This window comes from Nycticebus coucang, chromosome 18 (genome assembly GCF_027406575.1).
Source record: "Nycticebus coucang isolate mNycCou1 chromosome 18, mNycCou1.pri, whole genome shotgun sequence".
Lineage (NCBI taxonomy): Eukaryota > Metazoa > Chordata > Mammalia > Primates > Lorisidae > Nycticebus > Nycticebus coucang.
The window spans coordinates 74,941,496-74,961,830 of record NC_069797.1 but is presented as its reverse complement, the minus strand read 5'-3'; the positions used below and the strand labels follow the sequence as shown (position 1 = coordinate 74,961,830).

General features: G+C 45.7%; 1 protein-coding gene and 1 pseudogene across 5 annotated transcripts in view; both read left to right on the top strand.

Moving 5' to 3' along the window:
- Positions 1-20,335, top strand: part of PRPSAP1 (phosphoribosyl pyrophosphate synthetase associated protein 1) — a 45,740-nt gene that overhangs the window by 5,098 nt on the left and 20,307 nt on the right. For 2 of the 5 annotated variants that reach the window (XM_053569245.1, XM_053569246.1), the window contains 2 exons: positions 4,433-4,485; positions 11,033-11,099. In XM_053569245.1, coding sequence (XP_053425220.1) covers positions 4,433-4,485; positions 11,033-11,099 — 120 coding nt within the window. Of the gene's footprint in view, positions 1-4,432; positions 4,486-11,032; positions 11,100-20,335 lie in introns of those variants that run through there. The other 3 variants (XM_053569250.1, XM_053569249.1, XM_053569248.1) reach the window with 2 other exon arrangements.
- On the top strand, positions 233-1,779 carry LOC128570281 (aurora kinase A-like; annotated as a pseudogene).

Below are 20,335 nucleotides of genomic sequence, written 5' to 3'. Positions count from 1 at the left end.
TCATAACAGTAGCAAAATTATAGTTATGAAGTAACAACAAAATAATTGTATGGTTGGGGGTCACTACGACATGAGGAATTGTATTAAAGGATCGCGGCATTAGGAAGGTTGAGAACCACTGATCTACGTGCTTTTATAGTTGAGGCATTTACCTTTGGTTCATGTTTTTGGAACTATTGCTAGTGACCAAGTATTTGGTTGGAAATTATTTTCTAAGGCAATTGTTAAAAAAGCAGCAAACCAGACGTTACTTTAATTGTGGGCTCTTTCCGGTAAACTAGTGTGTTAAAAAAAATGCTAAGCTACTTGTCAGGTTGGTCTCCAATTCCTGAGCTCAGGAGAGCTGGGAGGACTCCAGGAGTTGGATCTGAGGCATCATGGACAGATCAAAAGAAAACTACATTTCAGGGCTTGTTAAGGCCACGGTTCCTCCACTTGATGGTCCAAAACGCGTTCCAGTGACGCCAGCAGTTTTCCGGTCAGAATCCGTTACCTGCAAGTAGTGGTCAGGCTCAGCGGGTCCTGTGCCCTTTAAATTCCTCCCAGCGCATTCCTTCTCAAGCACATAAAAACTTATCTCCAGCCACAAACCAGTTCAGAATCATATGCAGAAGCAACTACAGGCAACCAATGTACCTCATCCTGTCTCTAAGCCACTGAATGACACCCAGAAGAGCAAGCAGCCTCAGGGAACAGCACCTGGAAATAAACCTGAGGAAGAAGTGACATCAAAACAGAAAAATGAAGAATCAAAAAAAAAGGCAATGGGCTTTCGAAGATTTTGAAATTGGTCGCCCGCTGGGTAAAGGAAAGTTTGGTAATGTTTATTTGGCAAGAGAAAAACAAAGCAAGTTTAACCTGGCTCTTAAAGTGCTGTTTAAAGCTCAGCTGGAAAAAGCAGGAATGGAGCATCAGCTCAGAAGAGAAGTGGAAATACTGTCCCATCTTCGGCATCCTAATATTCTCAGACTGTATGGTTATTTCCATGATGCCACCAGAGTTTACCTAATTCTAGAATATGGGCCACTTGGAACAGTCTATAGAGAACTCCAGAAACTTTCAAAGTTTGATGAGCAGAGAACTGCTACTTATATCACATAAGTGCCCTGTCTTACTGCCATTCAAAGGGAGTTATTCATAGATACATTAAGCCTGAGAACCTGCTGCTGGGATCATCTGGAGAGCTGAAGATTGCAGATTTTGGCTAGTGGGTTCATGCTCCGTCCTCCAGGAGAACCACTCTCTGTGGCACCGTGGACTACCTGCCCCCTGAGATAACTGAAGGTTGGATGCATGATGAGAAGGTAGACCTCTGGAGCCTGAGAGTTCTTTGCTATAAATTTTTAGGTGGGAAGCCTCCTTTTGAGGCAAACACATACCAAGAGACCTACAAAAGAATATCACAGATTGAATTCACATTTCCTGAGTTTGTAACAGAGGGAGCCAGAGACCTTATTTCAAGACTGTTGAAGCATAATCCAAGTCAGAGGCTGACTCTCAGAGAAGTACTTGAACACCCCTGGATGAAAGCAAATTCATCAAAACCATCAAGTAGCCAAAACAAAGAATCAAATAGCAAATAGTCTTAGGAATCATGTAGGGGGAGAAATCCTTGAGCCCAGGGCTGCTGTACAATGTCAGGAACATGCTACTGAAATCTGTTTTTACTATTGACGGCCTCCTTCAATCTACAGCACTACAGGAAATGTTTCTTACTGAGCAGGCAGGGCCTCTGCCTCTCTATTAGTAAATGTGACACTGAAGTGAATGTAGCCATGAGAATAATGCTACTTTACTGGCCTGGAGGCAAGGTTCAGCTGCAGCCATCCCCGCAGCCTGCGCCAGCCCTGGTGTCCCTTGTAGGAGATGTGCTGATTCTGGTTGTGGGGAAGTGACCATTTGTCCTGACTTCATCAGTTAAGGAGCTGTGCAATAATCTTCCAAGTACCTGGAGTGAGTGTGTTATTTATTGGGTGTCCAAGCTCAGTAAAGCTGTTGGAATTAATGTGATCCTTTTAAATGTTAAAAGTTTTATATAGATTTGTGTCTTCTCCCACGGCAGTCCCTTCAGAGTGGCCTCTGTGTCAGGCCTGGTTGGGTTTCAAGTCCTCCTTAACCACTGATCTCCCATGAGATGTTGTAAAATAGAAACATGTGCTACCTCCACTGCAGGACTTGACTTGGGATAAACAAGACCCATGTGTCTAAGAGCCTTTAAGGGGTTATTTTTTATTGGAGTTTATGGCATGTGTGTAAACTATATATGCAAATAAATAAATATATATCTATTTAGAGCACAAAAAAAAAAAAATGATTCCTGAGCTCAAGAGATCCTCCTGCCTCAGCCTCCCAGAATTAAAAGCATGGATTAAAAGCATGAGTCCTTGTGCCTGGCCAAGAATTTTAAATCTTGATGTATTAGACTTTCTTTCTTTCTTTTTTTTTTGAGACAGTCTCATTATCTTGCCCTTGGTAGAGTGCTGTGGTGTCGTAGCTCACAGCAACCTCAAACTCTTGGGCTCAAGCGATTCTCTTGCCTCAGCCTCCCGAGTAACTGGGACAACAAGTTCCCGCCACAAAGCCCAACTATTTTTTTTTTTGCAGGTTTTGGCCAGGACTGGGCTTGAACCCGCCACCTCCAGCATATGGGGCCAGTGCCCTACTTCGGCTATTTTTTTGTAGCAGGTTGGCCGGAATCGAATTCAAACCTGCCACCCTCTGTATATGGGGCCGGTGCCCTACTCACTGAGCCTCAGGCACTGTCCGATGTATTAGACTTTCTAAATTGTTGTTTTTTGGTTTGGGGTGTTTTTTATTTTTTTTTTAGAACAATGAACACCTTTATTACATGAGCTTAGACAGGGGAGAGGAGGAATTATTTGCCTTTCTGGGCCTTGATTTTCCTCAGCTAGCACTCCAGTTCCTTGCCTTCTAGCACATAGCCATCTGCTGGACCACACTGGCCTGGTCTTGATACAACGCATGGAAGAAGTTTGCCCTGTTGGAACTGCTCCTCCAGGAGACTGCTTATTTTGGCATTCTTTTGTTGTTGCAATTTGGCCAGGGCTGGGTTTGAACCTGTCACCCTCGGTATACGGGGCTGGTGCCCTACCCACTGAGCCATAGGCGCCACCCATTGGCATCTTTTTCCTTTCATCATATTTCTTCTGAATTTTTTTGATCATTTTTTGTTTAAAATCTCTTCTTCCTCAGGAGTCAGCTTGGCTTTCTTCCTGCTGCCCGGGGCAGTGCACAGTGGGACTGGTACCACTGTCGCTGTGGTGTGCTGTCGGTAAGCACCATGCTGTTCTTCACCAAGGTCTTGGTGCGAACCAGCTTGTTATTGGGTGCATTGTAGATGACAGCAATGATCCTTGTTCTCCTAGTACAACATTCTGAGCCCCAGGAGAGGTTCCCCAAGTCCAGCCTCAGGATACGGTATTTCTTGTTACCTCCCCGCACACGGACTGTGTGTATGTGGTGGGGGCCAATCTTAGTGTTGGCAGTCAGGCACCCAACTCATACTTCCGCTTTTTGTGGTAGCGCTTTCTCTTGCCCCCTCCATCATTCTCCGCCCGCCCCCCCCCCCCCCCCCGTCTTGTGGTGCTTCTGCCAGTTGTCCTAAGAGACAACTGTTGTTTAACTATGCTAAACAACATTTAGTTAACTATGCTAAACAACATTTAACTATGCTAAACAACAATGCTGAGAGATGCCCATCGCTCAGCATTAGCTGGAAAGCCTTCTAAATAGTTTTTGCGGAGAGTGCCAGTTTAGTTGAGTCTTTTTGTTAAACATATGCATGTGAGCTAAGATTTCAAAAAAAAAAAAAGTTTTTAGGCAGGGTGCCGTGGCTCACACCTATAATCCTAGCACTCTGGGAGGCCAAAGTAGACAGATTGCTTGAGCTCACAAGTTCAAGAACAGCCTGAGCAAGATCAAGACCATGTCTCTAAAAATAGCCAGGCATTGTGGCAGGCTCCTGTAGTCCCAGCCACTTGGGAGGCTGAGGCAAGAGAATCACTTGAGCTCAAGAGTTAGAGGTTGCGGGCGGTGCCTGTGGCTCAGTTGGTAAGGCGCCGGCCCCATACGCCGAGGGTGGCGGGTTCAAACCCGGCCCCGGCCAAACTGCAACCAAAAAATAGCCAGGCGTTGTGGCGGGCACCTGTAGTCTCAGCTACTCGGGAGGCTGAGGCAAGAGAATCGCTTAAGCCCAGGAGTTGGGGGTTGCTGTGAGCTGTGTGAGGCCACGGCACTCTACCGAGGGCCATAAAGTGAGACTCTGTCTCTACAAAAAAAAAAAAAAAAAAAAGAGTTAGAGGTTGCTGTGAGCTATGATGCCACTGCACTCTACTGAAGGGAACAAAGTGAGACTGTGCTTCAAAAAATAAAATAAAATTCTTAATTGCTTTTTTTTTTTTTTGGCCTATAGGCGTCTTGGTGCTGAATTGGGGAAGTCTGTTGTATACCAAGAGACCAATGGAGGTAAGTTAAAATTATTATTTTATTTTTTATTTTTTTTTGAGACAGAGTCTCACAATATAGCCCTGGGTAGAGTGCTGTGGCATCACAGCTCACAGCAACCTCAAACTCTGGAACTTAAGCGATTCTCTTGCCTCCACCTCCCAAGTAGCTGGGACTACAGGTGCCCGCCACATCACCCAGCTATTTTTTTTTTTTTTGCAGTTGTTGTAGTTGTCATTGTTGTTTAGCATAGTTAAAATTATTTTTTAAACCCCTTTTCTTCTCCAAATTGTTGAATTAGCTGGAAATGTTTTGTTTTGTTTTCCTCCCCCCAACCCTAACACAGACATTCACTCTGTCCTCCTGTGTAGAGTGCTGTGACATCATTGCTCACAGCAATCTCAAACTCTTGGGCTCAAGTAATCCTCCTGCCTCAGCCTCCCAAGTAACTGGGAATATAGGTCCCCACCACAAGGCCCGGCTATTTTTAGAAACAGGGTCTTACTCTTGCTCAGGCTGGTCTGGAACTCCTGAGTTCAGGTGATCTACCGCCTAGACCTCCTAGAGTGCGGCTGGCATATATTTTTTTTTTTTTTGCAGTTTTTGGCGGAGCTAGGCTTGAACCCACCACCCCCGATATATGGGGCCGGCGCCCTACTCATTTGAGCCACAGGTGCCACCCATCGCTGGCATATTTTTTAAAGGCAAATGTTACTCAGTTTAACACAAACATTGTCTCTTTGACCTTTGAGGCATCCATGGTACTGTACTTCCCTTTTAATCTTGACAGCTTTGTTTTCCTTCTTAGTGTCTCCTCTCCTTTTTCAGTGACTATACAAATATCCTGTCCTTTTAGAATAAAAAGGAGAGAGGGTGTATAGGGTAGGTGTATAGAGTGGGTTGTATTTGGTAAATACATCTTACATTTATCTGTTTCACCAGGTCATCAAGTGATACCAAGCTCAATTTGGTACTAGGCAATAATGACTTATATATAAAAATCCTCTTTTAGGGCGGCGCCTGTGGCTCAGCGGGTAGGGTGCCGGTCCCATATGCCGGAGGTGGCGGGTTCAAACCCAGCCCCGGCCAAATTAAAAAAAAAAAAAAAAATCCTCTTTTAACACATTCCATCTTTATATTTTTTCTGAAGTCGTTGGTAGAGTCTCATCCTGGGTAGGTAACCTGTTGTTGCACTGTGGGTTTTTGTGCAGAGGTGTGTTATAACATTAACTGCTAATGCTGGCCAGCACCTTGCTGATGGCCAGTGTCCTGGGAGTACTACTTCGTGGACCTAGCGGGGCTGCACGCTTTAAATTGTAAGTCTTTTGCCTGAAGAAGGCAATTTACTTCAGAATAATTGGTATGATGTTTGTAAAATTGAAAGATTGGGCTCATAATTCTATGCTTCCTTTTGGTCGCTAGAGGAGTTGCCTCACTGAGACATGATGATGTTTGGGGATCTGCAAAAGCAAAGTACCCAAGGAAGATGGTTTAATGGATGGTTGAATGGAATATACACTTTTCCAAGACGTGTTTAAGTTACATGTGTTGTCAATAACTCCTTAAGTCTATCCAGCTTGTATACTTAGCAACTGGGTGACTTTAGACACTTTGTTTGTTTATTTATTTATTTATTTAAGACAGAGTCTTGCCATGGCATCACGATAGCTCGCAGCAACCTCAAACTCTTGGGTTCAAATGAACCTCTTGAGTCAGCCTACTGAGTAACTGGGACTACAGGTTGCTAGTTTTCTTTCTCTCTCTCTTTTTTTTTTTTTGAAACACAGTTTCACTATATTGCCCTTGGTAGAGTGCCGTGACGTCATAGCTCACAGCAACCTCAAACACTTGGGCTTAAGTGATTCTCTTGCCTCAGCCTCCCAAGTAGCTGCCACAATGCCCGGCTATTTTTGTTGTGTAGTTGTCATTGTTGTTTAGCAGGCGTGGGCTGAGTTCAAACCTGCCAGCCCCAGTGTATGTGACCAGCGCCCTAACCACTGACCTTGCCAAGCCTAGTTTTCTCTATTTTTTCTTTTTTAATAAAGGGCTGATTATACTTTTGTTTTTATTTATTTTATAAGAGGCAGGGCTTTATTTCAGCCAGGGGAGCAAATGGTATAGAAGAATTCAAAATGGCTATACTCCCTGACTGGCTTGGTCTTTCCCTTTTTATCTCCAGTCTAAAAATTCCAACCCATGGGTAACTTTCTCATTGGTCAGTTTGAATCAAGCTGGAGAAGCAGGCTCTGGCTTTTACAGAATCGTGGGCTTTCACCTCAGCCTCCAAGTCCCAGGAAGTTAAGTTTTTACCAATTCCTAAGAGCTGAGTCACCACGGGAAGGACACTGCAGGTGTATCCTTGGGGTGTCCTTGAGAAGACCTGTTCTCCTAGACCTCACCCTTCCCTAGTATCCTCTCTCATTATGAATATGTCATTTTTTACAGATTTTGTTATTTTTTTAATTGACAAATAATGACTATACTCACGGGGTACGTGGTGGTAGATACAGATAATGTATAGCGATCACATGAGAATAATTAGCATACTCATCATCTCAAACATCTTTTTTTTTATTTTTATTTTTTGTGGTTTTTGGCTGGGGCTGGGTTTGAACCCACCACCTCCGGCATATGGGACCGGCGCCCTACTTCTTGAGCTACAGGCGCCGCCCCTTTTTTTCTTTTGAGACGGAGTCTTACTATGACACCCTTGGTAGACTGCCGTGATGTCACAGTTCTCAGCAAACTCTTAACTCTTGGGCTTAAGTGATTCTCTTGCCTCAGCTTCCTAAGTTTTCTCTATTTTTAGTACACATGGGGTTGTGCTCTTGCTCAGGCTTGTCTCAAACTCCTGAGCTCAGACCATTCACCCACTTTGGCTTACCAGAACTAGGATTATGGGTGTGAGCCGCCATGCCTGGCCTTTAGACACTTTACGATTTACTGCCAGTGGGAGTTAGGAGATCTTAGTATTAAAACCAGAAGCTGGCTTTGCACCTGTAGCTCAGCAGCTAGGGTATCAGCCACATACACTGGAGGCTGGCAGGTTTGAATCCAGCCCGGGCCTACCAAACAACAATGACAACTACAGCCAAAAAATAGCTGGGCTTTGCGGTGGGCGTCTGTAGTCCCAGCTACTTGGGAGGCTGAGGCAAGAGAATTACTGAAACCCAAGAGTTTGAGGTTGCTGTGAGCTCTGATGCCACAGCACTCTACTAAGGGTGACCTAGTGAGCCTCTGTCTCAAAAAAAAAAAATCAGAAGCTGATGAGAGGCTGAGGCAAAAGAATCACTTAAGCCCAGAAGCTTGAGGTTGCTGTGAGCTATGATGCCACAACACTCTACCAAGGGCGACATAGTGAGACTCTGTCTCAAAAAAAAAAAAAAAACCTAGAAGCTTGGCTGGATGCCCGTAGCTCAGCAGATAGGGTGCCAGCCATATACACTAGAGCTGGTGGGTTCAAATCCAGCTCAGGCCTGCCAAACAACGACAGCTACAACCGAAAAATAGCTGGGTGTCGTGGCGGGCGCCTGTAGTCCCAGCTACTTGGGAGGCCGAGGCAAGTAAGCCCAAGAGTTTGAGGTTACTATGAGCTGTGATGCCACTCTGCCAAGAGTGACAAAGTGAGACTCTGTCTCAAAAAAAAAAAATCAGAAGCTGAATACAGACAGATTGGCGAGGTACTCTATATAGCAGGTACCAGTTTAATTCACAGCAACACATTTGGGAATCTTGAAAATGAAGTGCTGAAGGAGGAGGAAGAGTTGGGGAAATGAAGATACTTTTCTCCCCCTTCCATTATTGCACTGGGCTTTCCTTTCTCTTGAGCTGTGGGAATGGCTTCCTAACAGGTCTTCACACCTCCGTTTTCAGCCTCTGTGATCCATTCTTCTCACCTCCAGCAGGACATTTCAAATGCCTGTTGCTTGCTACTGCTTCCTTCCTGCTGCCTCTAGGCTGGAGTCCAATCTTATTAGCAATCACATGGGGCCACTTGGGATCCAAGTTCTGTTCACCTGCCTCATCTTCAACCAACCCTGTCTTATGCACTCTGCCTTCAGAACACATTGTAAATCTGACCCCCTCACTGCCTCGCTGCTGCCATCCTAGTCCAGCTTGCCCTTTTCTGCTCGCTGGGCCCCTTCAAAAAGTCAACACAGCCTCCCTGGGGCCACTCCTGCCCTGTTGCGGTTTTCTTCACACACAGCCAGTGATCTTTTTAAAACAAGTAGATGAAATCCTCCAGGGGCTTTTCTGTCACACCTGGAATAAAATTCAGGATCCTTGTAGAATGAGAAAGAAAATCCAGGCTGGGAGCAGTGGCTCATGTCTGTAATGTCAGCACTCTGGGAGGCTGAGGTAGGTGGATTGCCTGAGCTCAGGAGTTCGAGACCAGCCTGAGCCAGAGTGAGGCCCTGCCTGAGCTACAGTGAGACCCTGTCTCTAAAAATAGCCAGGTGTTGTGACAGATGCCTGTAGTCTCAGCTACTTGGGAGGCTGAGGCAAGAGAATCAGTTGAGCCCAGGAGTCTGAGGTTGCTGTGAGCTGTGACGGCACGACACTCTACCAAGGGTGACCTAGTGAGACTCTGTCTCAAAAAAAAAGAAAATCCGGGCAGCGCCTGTGGCTCAGTGAGTAGGGCGCCGGTCCCATATGCCGGAGGTGGCGGGTTCAAACCCAGCCCCGGCCAAAAACCACAAAAAAAAAAAAAAAATCCAAAGTCTTGCATAGTTTGGCCCTATTTGGCTCCCTGACCTGTCCACCCCTTTCCCTCTGCTTTCCGAGTGGTTTCCAAGTGGACTGTCTCCCCTTCTGCTTGGCATACCCTGCCCCACACCTTCCTGTGTTCCATGCTTCCTCCTTCACTGCACCTTCTAGCACTTTCATTGCTCCCAGCCCCTTTATTCTCCTGTGTCATAGCTAGTCTGTCTCTGGCATGTGGGACAAACACCAGCCTTTGGTGTTGTGTCATCTCTCTTCAGTGAGTCTTTCTCCCCTTGGTCCAGATCTTCCACTCTGGGGCCCCAGCACAGGGCCTGGCACAGAGGAGGCCTCAGCATTTGTTGACAGAAAAATAAGGAAGTTTAGCTTGGTGCCTGTGGCTCAAGCGGCTAAGGCACCAGCCACATATACCTGAGCTGGCAGGTTCGAATCCAGCACGGGCCGCCAAGCAACAATGACAGCTGCAACCAAAAAATAGCCGGGTGTTGTGGCAGGCACCTGTAGTCCCAGCTACTTGGGAGGCAGAGGCAGGAGAATCCTTGAGCCCAGGAGTTGGAGGTTGCTATGAGCTGTGATACCACGGCACTCTACCCAGGGTGACAGCTTGAGGCTCTGTCTCCAAAAAAAAAAAGGAAAAATAAGGAAGTTAACTATTAACCTTTGGTCTCTTTATCTGATGTAGATTCTTCTCTGAGCATCTTTTTTTTTTTTTTTTGAGACAGAGTCTCACTTCGTTACCCTTTGTAGAATGCTGAGGCAGCAACCTCAAACTCTTGGGCTCAAGCGATCCTCTTGCCTGAGCCTCCCAAGTAGCTGGGACTACACGTGCCCACCACAGTACCTGGCTATTTTTTTTTTTTTTTCTTTTTGTAGAGACAGAGTCTCACTGTACCACCCTCGGGTAGAGTGCCATGGCATCACACGGCTCATAGCAACCTCTAACTCTTGGGCTTATGCGATTCTCTTGCCTCAGCCTCCCGAGTAGCTGGGACTACAGGCGCCCGCCACAACGCCCGGCTATTTTTTTGTTGCAGTTTGGCTGAGGCTGGGTTTGAACCCGCCACCCTCGGCATATGGGGCCGGCGCCCTACTCACTGAGCCACAGGCGCCGCCCATACCTGGCTATTTTTTAAAGACAGGGTCTCAGTCTTGCTTGGGCTAGTCTTGAACTCGTGAACCCAAGAAATCTACCCGTCTTGGCCTCCCAGAGTACTAGGATTACAGACACCCAGCCTTGTCTTCTATTTTTGGCTTATTTTCCCCCAGCTTGACTTTTTCTTTTTTCTTTTGGGGACAGGTCTTAAGTGTAGTGGCCCAATCATAGCTCACTGCAACCTTGAACTCCTAGGCTGATGTGATCCTCCTGCCTCAGCCTCCTAAGTAGCTAACTACAGGCATATGCCCCCATGCTCAACTAATTTTTAAAAATTAAAAAAATTTTTTTTCAGTTTTTGGCTGGGGCTGTGTTTGAACCCAACACCTGTAACATGTGGGGCAGGCGCCTACTCCTTTAAGCCACAGGCGCTGCCCCCCAAAATTTTTTTTGATGGCAGAGGTCTTGTTATGTTGCCAGTCTGGTCTCAAACTCCTGCCTTCAGGTGATGCTCCTGCCTTCCTGCCTCAGCCTCACAGAGTGCAGGGATTATAGGCATGAACCACTGTGCCTAGTCTATTTTTAGTATATATACATGTCACTCTGAAATCTATTTAAGAATTTATTTTGTTGCACCAGTGAACAAAATGAATCTAAATTCATTTAGATTCCTCTTTACTTCTTCCAAATGCTATCTAATTATTGTATCATGAAGTACTTTTCTTAAAATTATAGAACATTTTTATTTTTCAGAAACAAGAGTTGAAATAAAAGAATCTGTTCGTGGCCAAGATATTTTCATTATACAGACAATACCCAGGTAAGAGTTAGGACAATTTTATGTAACCCTTTTCCCCTAAAACTCTGAATTCAGCTTGGCACCTGTAGCTCAGGCTGCTAGGGTGGCAGCCACATACACTGGAGCTGGCGGGTTCGAATCCAGCCCTGGCCTGCCAAACAACAATGACAACTGCAACAAAAAATAGCTGGGCATGTGGTGGGCACCTGTAGTCCCAGCTACTTGGGAGGCTGAGGCAAGAGAATCGCGTAAGCCCAAGAGTTTGAGCTTGCTGTGAGCTGTGACGTCACAGTACTCTACTCAAGGTAACAGCTTGAGACTCTGTCTCAAAAAAAAAAGAAAAATAAGAGGCGGCGCCTGTGGCTCAGTGAGTAGGCCGCTGGCCTAATATACTGGAGGTGGTGGGTTCAAACCCGGCCCCCACCAAAAACTGCAAAAAGAAAAAATAAATAAATAAAACCCTGAATTGATATAATTCATTATCTTTACATATGACAACAATTCAGGGTTTTTAAAAAATATATACATTTGGGGCGGCACCTGTGGCTCTGTGGGTAGGACACTGACCCCATATACCAAGGGTGGCAGGTTCAAACCCTGCCCCCAACCAAACTGTAACAAAAAAAATAGCCAGGCGTTGTGGCGGGCGCCTGTAGTCCCAGGTACTCAGGAGGCTGAGACAAGAAAATCGCCTAAGCCCAGGAGTTGGAGGTTGCTATGAGCTGTGATGCCATGGCACTTTACTGAGGGTGATAAAGTGAAGCTCTGTCTCTTAAAAAAAAAAATATATAGCCGGGCGCGGTGGCTCACGCCTATAATCCCAGCACTGTGGGAGGCTGAGGCGGGAGGATTGCTTGAGCTCAGGAGTTCGAGGCTTGTCTGAGGGAGAGTGAGATCCCGACTCATAAAAAAAATGGAAAAACCCAGCCGGGCGCCGCGGCGGGCGTCTATAATCCCAGCGGCTTCGGAGGCTGAGGCAGCAGGATGCCCACAGCCCGAGTCTGAGGTTGCAGTGAGCTACGACGCCATTGCCCTCTGCTCAGGGCATAGGGTAGAACTGTGTCTGGACAAAAACAAACAAACAAACAAACAAACAAAAAAAAAATATGGGGTGGCGCCTGTGGCTCAAGGAGTAGGGCGACGGTCCCATATGCCAGAGGTGGTGGGTTCAAACCCAGCCCTGGCCAAAAAAATAAAAAATAAAAAAAATAAATCTTTAAAAAAAAAAAAAAAAATATATATATATAACACACACACACATACGTGTACACACACCTATTTATTTGCATGTAAATGCTTCCCAAAGTATGGCAGTAGTTTTCTCAAGTTTCTTCCTGTTTGTCACATCACTGTTAACCTGTTTATGTGATCATCCCCCGAGCTCTATACTCCCAACGACAAAATCCCTTGCCACGGCCTGCGCTGATCCCAGGCTCTGCTGAAAGTTCCTTGTTGAACGCAGCATTCCTTGTTCACACCCATCCAGACAGGTTTGTGCTGCAGTTTACCTGCTTGGTGGCCTGTTTCTAGCTCTATTTCAGATAACATCTCCACTCCTTCCCACAAGGCAGGAGGGCCAACAGGGAATTCTGTCTTACCTGAGCATGTGCTTTCAGGATTATCTCCTTTGTCATCGCTTCACAGGAAGTGTGGGGTGGTTAGACCTGTGTCTTTGAAAAATCCAAACCTCCATGTCCTGATCAATTTAGGTTCTCCAAGACTGTATTAGTAATAAGAATGGCACTGAGTGTCACCAGTGTGCTGGGCACTATATGTGTATCTTTTTTTTTTTTTCTTTGAGACAGTCTCACTATGTCACCCTCGGTAGAGTGCTGTGGCGTCACAGCTCACAGCAATCTCAAACTCTTGGGCTCAAGTGATTCCTTTGTCTCAGCTTCCCGAGTAGCTAGGACTACAGGCGCCCGCCACAATGCTGGCTATTTTTAGAGACGGGAGGTCAGTCTTTTTTTTGAGACATAGTCTCACTATGTTGCCCTTGGTAGAGTGCTGTGGTGTCACAGCTTACAGCAACTTCTCAGGCTTAAGTGATTCTCTTGCCTCAGCCTCCCAAGTAGCTGGGACTATAGGCACCCACCACAAAGCCCAGCAATTTTTTTGTTGTAGTTGTCATTGTTGTTGGCGGGCCTGGGCTAGGTTCAAACCCACCAGTGTTGGTGAATGTGGCCTGTGCCCTAGCCACTGAGCTACAGGCACCCAGACATGGGTTCTCATTCTTGCTCAGGCTGGTCTCCAACTCCTGAGCTCAGGTAATCTACCTGCCTTGTGCTAGGATTACATGTGTGAGCCACACCTGGCCTGAACTTTTTTGTTGTTTTATTTTTGTATTTTATTTTATTTATTTATTTTTGAGACAGAACCTCAAGCTGTCTGGGTAGAGTGTTGTTGCGTCAAAGCTCATAGCAACCTCCAACTCCTGGGCTCAAGCGAGTCTTCTGCCTCTGCCTCCCAAGTAGCTGGGACTACAGGCGCCCGCCACAATGCCTGGCTAGTTTTTGGTTGCAGCCGTCATTGTTGTTGGAGGGCCCGGGCAGGATTCGAAACCACCAGCTCAGGTGTATGTGGCTGGTGCTTAGCCGCTTGAGCCACAGGCGCAGAGCCTTATTTTTGTAATTTTTTTTTTTTTTTTTGCAACTCTGCCAGGACCTGAACTGGCCTGAACTTTTAAAAACAAAAAATGTATCAGTACAAAAAGAGCTACCTCATGTTTTAGGAATTCTTAGTTTGAAATGACACAAACTTATACTAAACTTGCATATGTGGTCCAAACTTTTTAGAGTAAATTGCCAACTTGATACCTCGCCATCTCCAGAAACTTCAGTGTATAATTCCTACAAATGAGGACTTGCTGTGACATAACCTCCGTGCGTGGAACCAGCGGCATCAGGATGTTAACACTTATACAGTCGGGGAGTCCTCAGGCCCCATTCAGGTTCTGCCAGGTGCCCTGGGGATGTTCTTTCTAGCCGAAGGAGCTAGTTCAGGGTCTCAGACAACATTCGGTTGTGTCTAGTCAGTCTTCAGTCTGGAACAGTTCCTCAGTATGTCCTTGACTTTCAAAACTTTGACACTTTTGGAGATACCTTTCGGGAAGATTTCGACATTTTGCCCATTACTTTGTCAAACGTCCCGTCAGTTTGGCTTTGTCAGATACAGTAGAACCTCTATAATTGACCCGGCCTAAGGTGAGCTAATTTTCATAGACCAGATATGCACCAAATGTACATATCAGTACAGTGGGCCGAGTTCCTTGTGTTGACCAGTTTGTTACAGTCCCTTGGGTGGGCACTTTATAGAGGTTCTACTGTATTTAACTGATGAGATTCAGGTTGTGCTTTTTCTCTTTCTTTTTTTTAAGAGTTTCACTCTGTCACCCTTGGTAGAGTGCCATGGTGTCATAGCTCAGAGCAACCTCAAAGTCCTGGGCTCAAGCGATCCTTTTGCCTCAGCCTCCTAAGTAGCTGGGACTAGAGGCGCCCTCCGTAACGCCTGGCTGTTTTTTAGAGATGGGGTCTCACTCTTGCTCAGGCTGGTCTCGAACTTGTGAGCTCAAGCAGTCCACTCGCCTTAGCCTCTCAGAGTACTGGGATTACAAGTGTGAGCCACCATGCCTGGCCTTTATTTTTTTCTTTTCTTTTTTTAATACTTCCGAAGGCTTACGGGTTGTGTGTTTTTGAAAGGAATATGACAGAAGTTCTTCTCATCTTGGCCTTTTGCTGCTTCATAATGCAGTGTGGATAAACAGTGGCGGGTCCGTTTCCTCCCTGACGTGTGTGACGGGGAGCTGCTGCTGCAGTTAGCACGCATGGCATGTTGTCCGTGTTTAGTCTGTCTGTAGGAGGATCCCAAGAGACAGCATTACTGCATGTTGGGGTCCAGGCATGTGGTGTTGTGAGAGTTAAGGATACATTTTGTCACATTTCCTCCAGCAAGCCTGTGTCCTGTTGTACACCTCCTGGTGACTGGGGACTTTCTGCCCAGTGGTTTTGTTTGACATTGCATCTTAGAAGTTAGGGGAAGACAAAGGGGCTTGCCTAGTAGTAGAACATGTATCCTGGTTTTTCTTGGTAGTGAATAGTAAAGTTGCATGGTCATCACTATGTTTTCTGCATTCTTGAATTCCTTAGGGCACAGGAGGGAGCTATATGTGACCCTAGTCCTTGGCTTGGCCACCTTAGGCTACTAAGAGCTTGCTAGCTTACAGAGGGCTGGAAAAGAGCAGAACCTCAACCTTTGTAGCCGTGAGTGGGCCAGCACCAGCCAGTAACCCAGCAGGAAATGTGGGCATCTAAGTCCAAAGGCCGTAATGGTTGGCAAAGTCTTTTTACTGCTCTACCTGAATTTGTGATAGCAAAAGGATGTGTGTTTACTGCTCATCTTTGTCGATACTAATTCATTGGTCTGCGCTGTCGTCTGGAATCTGAGCTTTGACTTTCAGCTCTTCTCCAGTAAAGACTGAACTCAATTGGTGCATGATCAGTCTGGGTGGTTCTGTGCTGGCTCACACGGGCTGTGCTCTCCGTAGCTTGGTGCGGTTCCATGTATTCAGGGCTCATCCCCAGGAAAGGGAGGGCCTAAGAAGTTATGACCTCCTCACAGCAGAGACCTCATTTTCTTAGGATTGTTCACACAGCATGGGTGACATTAATGACTGAGTTTATGACTCCCTGCTGTTTATAGACCACTAAAGTATAGACAACCACGGGAGAGCCAGGAGATTAGTAAGTTTTTCATTTTGGTGATGAATTGTGAAAGTTGAGGCTTTGATGCCTCGTGAAAGTGTAAACTTGGCCAGGTGGAGTGGCTCACTACCTTAATCCCAGTACTTTGGGAGGCCAAGGTGGGCAGATCATTTGAGCCCAGGAGTTCAAGACCAGCCTGGCTAAAATGTCTCCCATGGTAGAGTGCAACCTCAAACTCTTGGGCTTAAGTGATTCTCTTGCCTTAGCCTCCCAAGTAGCTGGGACTACAAGTGCCTGCCACAACGCCCAGCTGTTTTTTTGTTGCAGTTGTCATTGTTGTTTAGCTGGCCCAGGCTGGGTTCAAACCTGCCACCCTCGGTGCATGTGGCTGGCACTGTAACCAAGCTGTGAAATCCATTTTTTATTAGGTGGGTGTGGTGGCAGGTACCTATAAATTACAGCTACTTCAGAGGCTGAGGTAGGATATTGCTTCAGCCAGAAGTTTGAAGTTACAGTAGGCTGTGATTGTGTCACTGTACTCCATCCTGGTGACAGTGTGACACTTTGGTCTTTTTTTTTTTTTTTTTTTTGGAGACAGTCTCACTTTATTGCCCTTGGTAGAGTGCTGTAGTGTCACAGCTCACAGCAACCTCCAAATCCTGGACTTAGGCAATTCTCTTGCCTCAGCCTCCTGAGTAGCTGGGACTACAGGTACCTGCCACAATGCCCTGCTATTTTTTGTTGCAGTTTGGCTGGAGCAGGGTTCGAACTCGCCACCCTTGGTATATGGGGCTGGGGCCCTACACACAGAGCCACATGCGCTGCCCAGCACTTTGATTTTTTATGTTTGTTTAGTTTTGTTTTTGAGACAGAGTCTCACTCTTTTGCCCAAGCAAGTGTCATGGCATCAGCCTAGTTCATAGCAATCTCAAAGTCCTGGGTTCAAACTCCTGCCTTAGTTGCTCAACTAGCTGGGACTATAGGCACCCACCACCATGCTTGGCTAATTTTTCTCTTTTTAACAGAGACAGGATCTTGCTCTTGCTCAGGCTGGTGCTGGTCTCAAATTCCTGAGATTCAGTGATCCCCCACTTTGGCCTCCCAGAGTGCTAGGATTACAGGTGTGAACTACCACGCCCAGCCAGTCCCCACACTTTGGGAGGCTGACGTGGAAGGATTACTTGAGCCTTGAGCCTAGAAGTTCAAGTTTGCAGTGAGCTATGATCATGACATTTGCACTCCAGCCTGGGCAACAGTGAGACCTTATCTCTAAAAAGAAAGGGGGGAGTAATCTTTTTAAATGATTTCTTAATCATATGATTGACCTGTAAGATTGAATGTTTTTATAGCACATTTTCCTAAGGCTACTGAGTATTCTTTTTTATCTTTATTATGGTGTTAGGGAGTAGGGGAGAGAGATAGTAATGGGAATTGCTGACATTGCAGGCTGGTCTGTGCCTCTGAGGGCTGCAGGAGACTTCTTCCCTCCAATGTATTGTTAAGTGCTTCAACCAGAGTCCAGAGTTCCTGACTTCTCTCTAGTTTGTGTGTGTGGGTTAGTGCGCATAGGGCAGAAGGGCAGCCATGCTGTTTCCCTTGAGCTCCCCAAGGGTAGGGATTTTTCCTGGCTCCCTGTTATGCTGTTACTCAAAACAGTGCCGGACCTGTAGTTGGCTCTCATTGCAGTTTTGTTTAATGAATAAAGGGGTTCTGACTATCTATGTCACTAGCATATGTAGTTTCTCAAATACTTGGTAGTGAATTAATAAATACTATATACCATTTGTATATATTTCCATCTTTTCTGCATCTTCTCAAAATAATTGTGATTCTGCTCTAATGTACTTAGATCAAGAAGTCCCTCTTACTTCCTACTCACGGGTTCTCACCTGAAACTGAAAAGACCTTTGGCGTTTCTGACTATACTTTGAAATTCCTGGTTTTCATTCAGACTTTCCTTAATTGTTTCTATCAGCATAAATTCACAACCTACTGTCATGCAAAATAATGCTCACTATTAACAGCATCATCTTCTGTGATCCTCCCTCTGTCCTCTGCCATCTCAAACAAGTCAGACACAGGAACAGCCCACTGTTCATGTTCTCTGTGGTAAGAGATTGCATTTTATACAATTCTTGGTTTTGATGTGGTAACCAAGAGTGCTCAGTAAATGTTTGATACATGCAGTCTGGAGTGATGCTGGGGCAGTGGTGGACACTGAACTTTACAAGTGAAGGGTCCGTGTGCAGGCGGCTTCCAAGGAAGGGACAGAAGCAGCATGGAGAAATGAGTTGGTTAATGGCTAATTGGGAAACATTTTCACTTGTACTAGGGTATTAGAAAATTTGATCAAGGGTGGCGCCTATGGCTCAAAGGGGTAGGGTGCCGGCCCCATATGCTGGAGGTGGCGGGTTCAAACCCAGCCCTGGCCAAAAACTGCAAAAAAAAATAAAAAGAAAATTTGATCAAAGGAAGAAGCGCTTCATGGAGTTGTAGCAAAGAGTGAATTTTGCAGAATGATTACAGGCACTTTTCTTTTGTTAATCAGGCCCAGGGGAGGTTCAAACTTGCCTGACCTGTAGTTGGCTCTCATTGCCTGGGGTCTGAACTTGCCGCCCCTGGTGTGTGGGGCCCACATGCTAACCATGGAGCCCAGTTTAAATGGGCACTTCTGAAAACCACAACCCTGCCCCGAAGATGGTGTGGTTCCTGCACATGCACTTGTGTTGAGATTATTTGGACACCACAATTCTGTTCCCAGCAGTACAGTAATAAGGCTGATTTTACACAGACAGACCAAAACTTAGACATTCACATACGCACAGTTGACTTGAGCTATTGTCCTGAGATCATGTGTACTCCCTTTTTTTGGTGTTGTTTTTCCTCAGAATATCTTGGAACAACTGAAACCTCTTTTCAAACTGGTAGCATATTTCTTTTGAGTAATAATAGTAAATTATTTTTGGTTGTTGAGGATGATTTAATTTTTCATTTTCTTTTTTTTTTTTGAGACAGAGTCTCACTTTTTGTCACCCTGGGTAGAGTGCCATGGCATCACAGCTCACAGCAACCTCAAACTCCTGGGCTTAAGCAATTCTCTTGCCTCAGCCTCCCAAGTAGCTGGGACTACAGGCGCCTGCTACAACACCCGGTCTCGCTCTGGCTCAGGCTGGTCTTTAACCTGTGAGCTCATGTAATCCACCTGCCTCGGCCTCCCAAGTGCTGGGCTTACAGGCGTGAGCCACTGCACCTGGCCCCCCAAAAACCATTCTGAATGAAATGATTATGTTAGATAATTGAATTATTGTGGCACTCAAGGAAATTCCAAATATATCATATTATACTTAAGTAAAATATGAAGCTTACAAAGTATATTTTATAGGATAATTTTCATGTTTATATACAAGTTCTTGTATATAGATGTAAAGTAGGAAGACTCATTAAAATAACATTTTTAACTTACTTGCTGCCAATGATTAATTGGACCTGGGGACAGGGTAGATCCTACCCCATTATCACGTTCCCATGACTTCTAGCCATCGTGTTAATTCACTTTTGAAATCCTGGGCAGTTTAATTTGTGTATATGCCATGCTTGTTTACTCACTTCACATTTGTTTCTGCCTATCCAAACTGATGGAACAGGAAGTTCTGAGTTTAACGTAGGGTATGACTACCTTAGGGGAAAAAAGCAATTGCAAAAATAATTAAGATTGTCCTGCTTAGATATAAAGACTACAGGAACTAGCCAGGGTATACTTTGGAACATTCCTAGGAACAGATAAACAAAGCAGAGGCTGCCAGCCAATTTCTTTTCACCCTGCTGCTCACAAAGTAGCTTCTGGGGTCCAATTTGTCCAGTGTCTTACCAGTGAATGGGTAAAGTGTGACAGAGGCCCTTTTGTTGCTTTCCTGACCAGTCAGGGTGGCGATGGTGATGGGGGGAGGCTGTCCTTAGCCTTGGGTTGGAGGATGTTGAATCCCTTGGCATAGACATCAGGAAGAAGTGGGAAGTAAAAACCTCATGTGGGAAATTGGTCATTAATGAAAGGAAAGTTACCCTGAAATCAAGGCTTCTTAAGAACTGTTCATCTTATAACACAAATGCCTTATTATCTGGGCCTCCTTGGTGATGTGTTCTGCAAACTTCATGGTATCATACACTGGTATATTATAAATGCTATGGCAAGCCTGCTGAAAGCCTACTGTTCCACAGATGTACTTTCAGAATCTACTAAATTAACTTCAACTCTAAATGTACTGTTGGCATTGAGATCTGATCTAAGAAGCCACTTCTAGGCAGGGTGCAGTGGCTGGCTTCTGTAGTCTCAGCACTTTGGGAGGCTGAGGTGGGAGGATTATTTGAGGCTAGGAGTTGGAGACCAGCCTGGCAACACAGTGACAGTAAAAATGAGTCAGGCATGGGAGCATGTACCTGTAGTCCCAGCTACTTGGGAAGTTGAGGCAGGAGGATCACTTGAGCCCAGGAGTTCAAGGCTGCAGTGAACTGTGATTGGGCCACGCACTCTGGGTGACAGAGCAAGACCTCCACCCACTC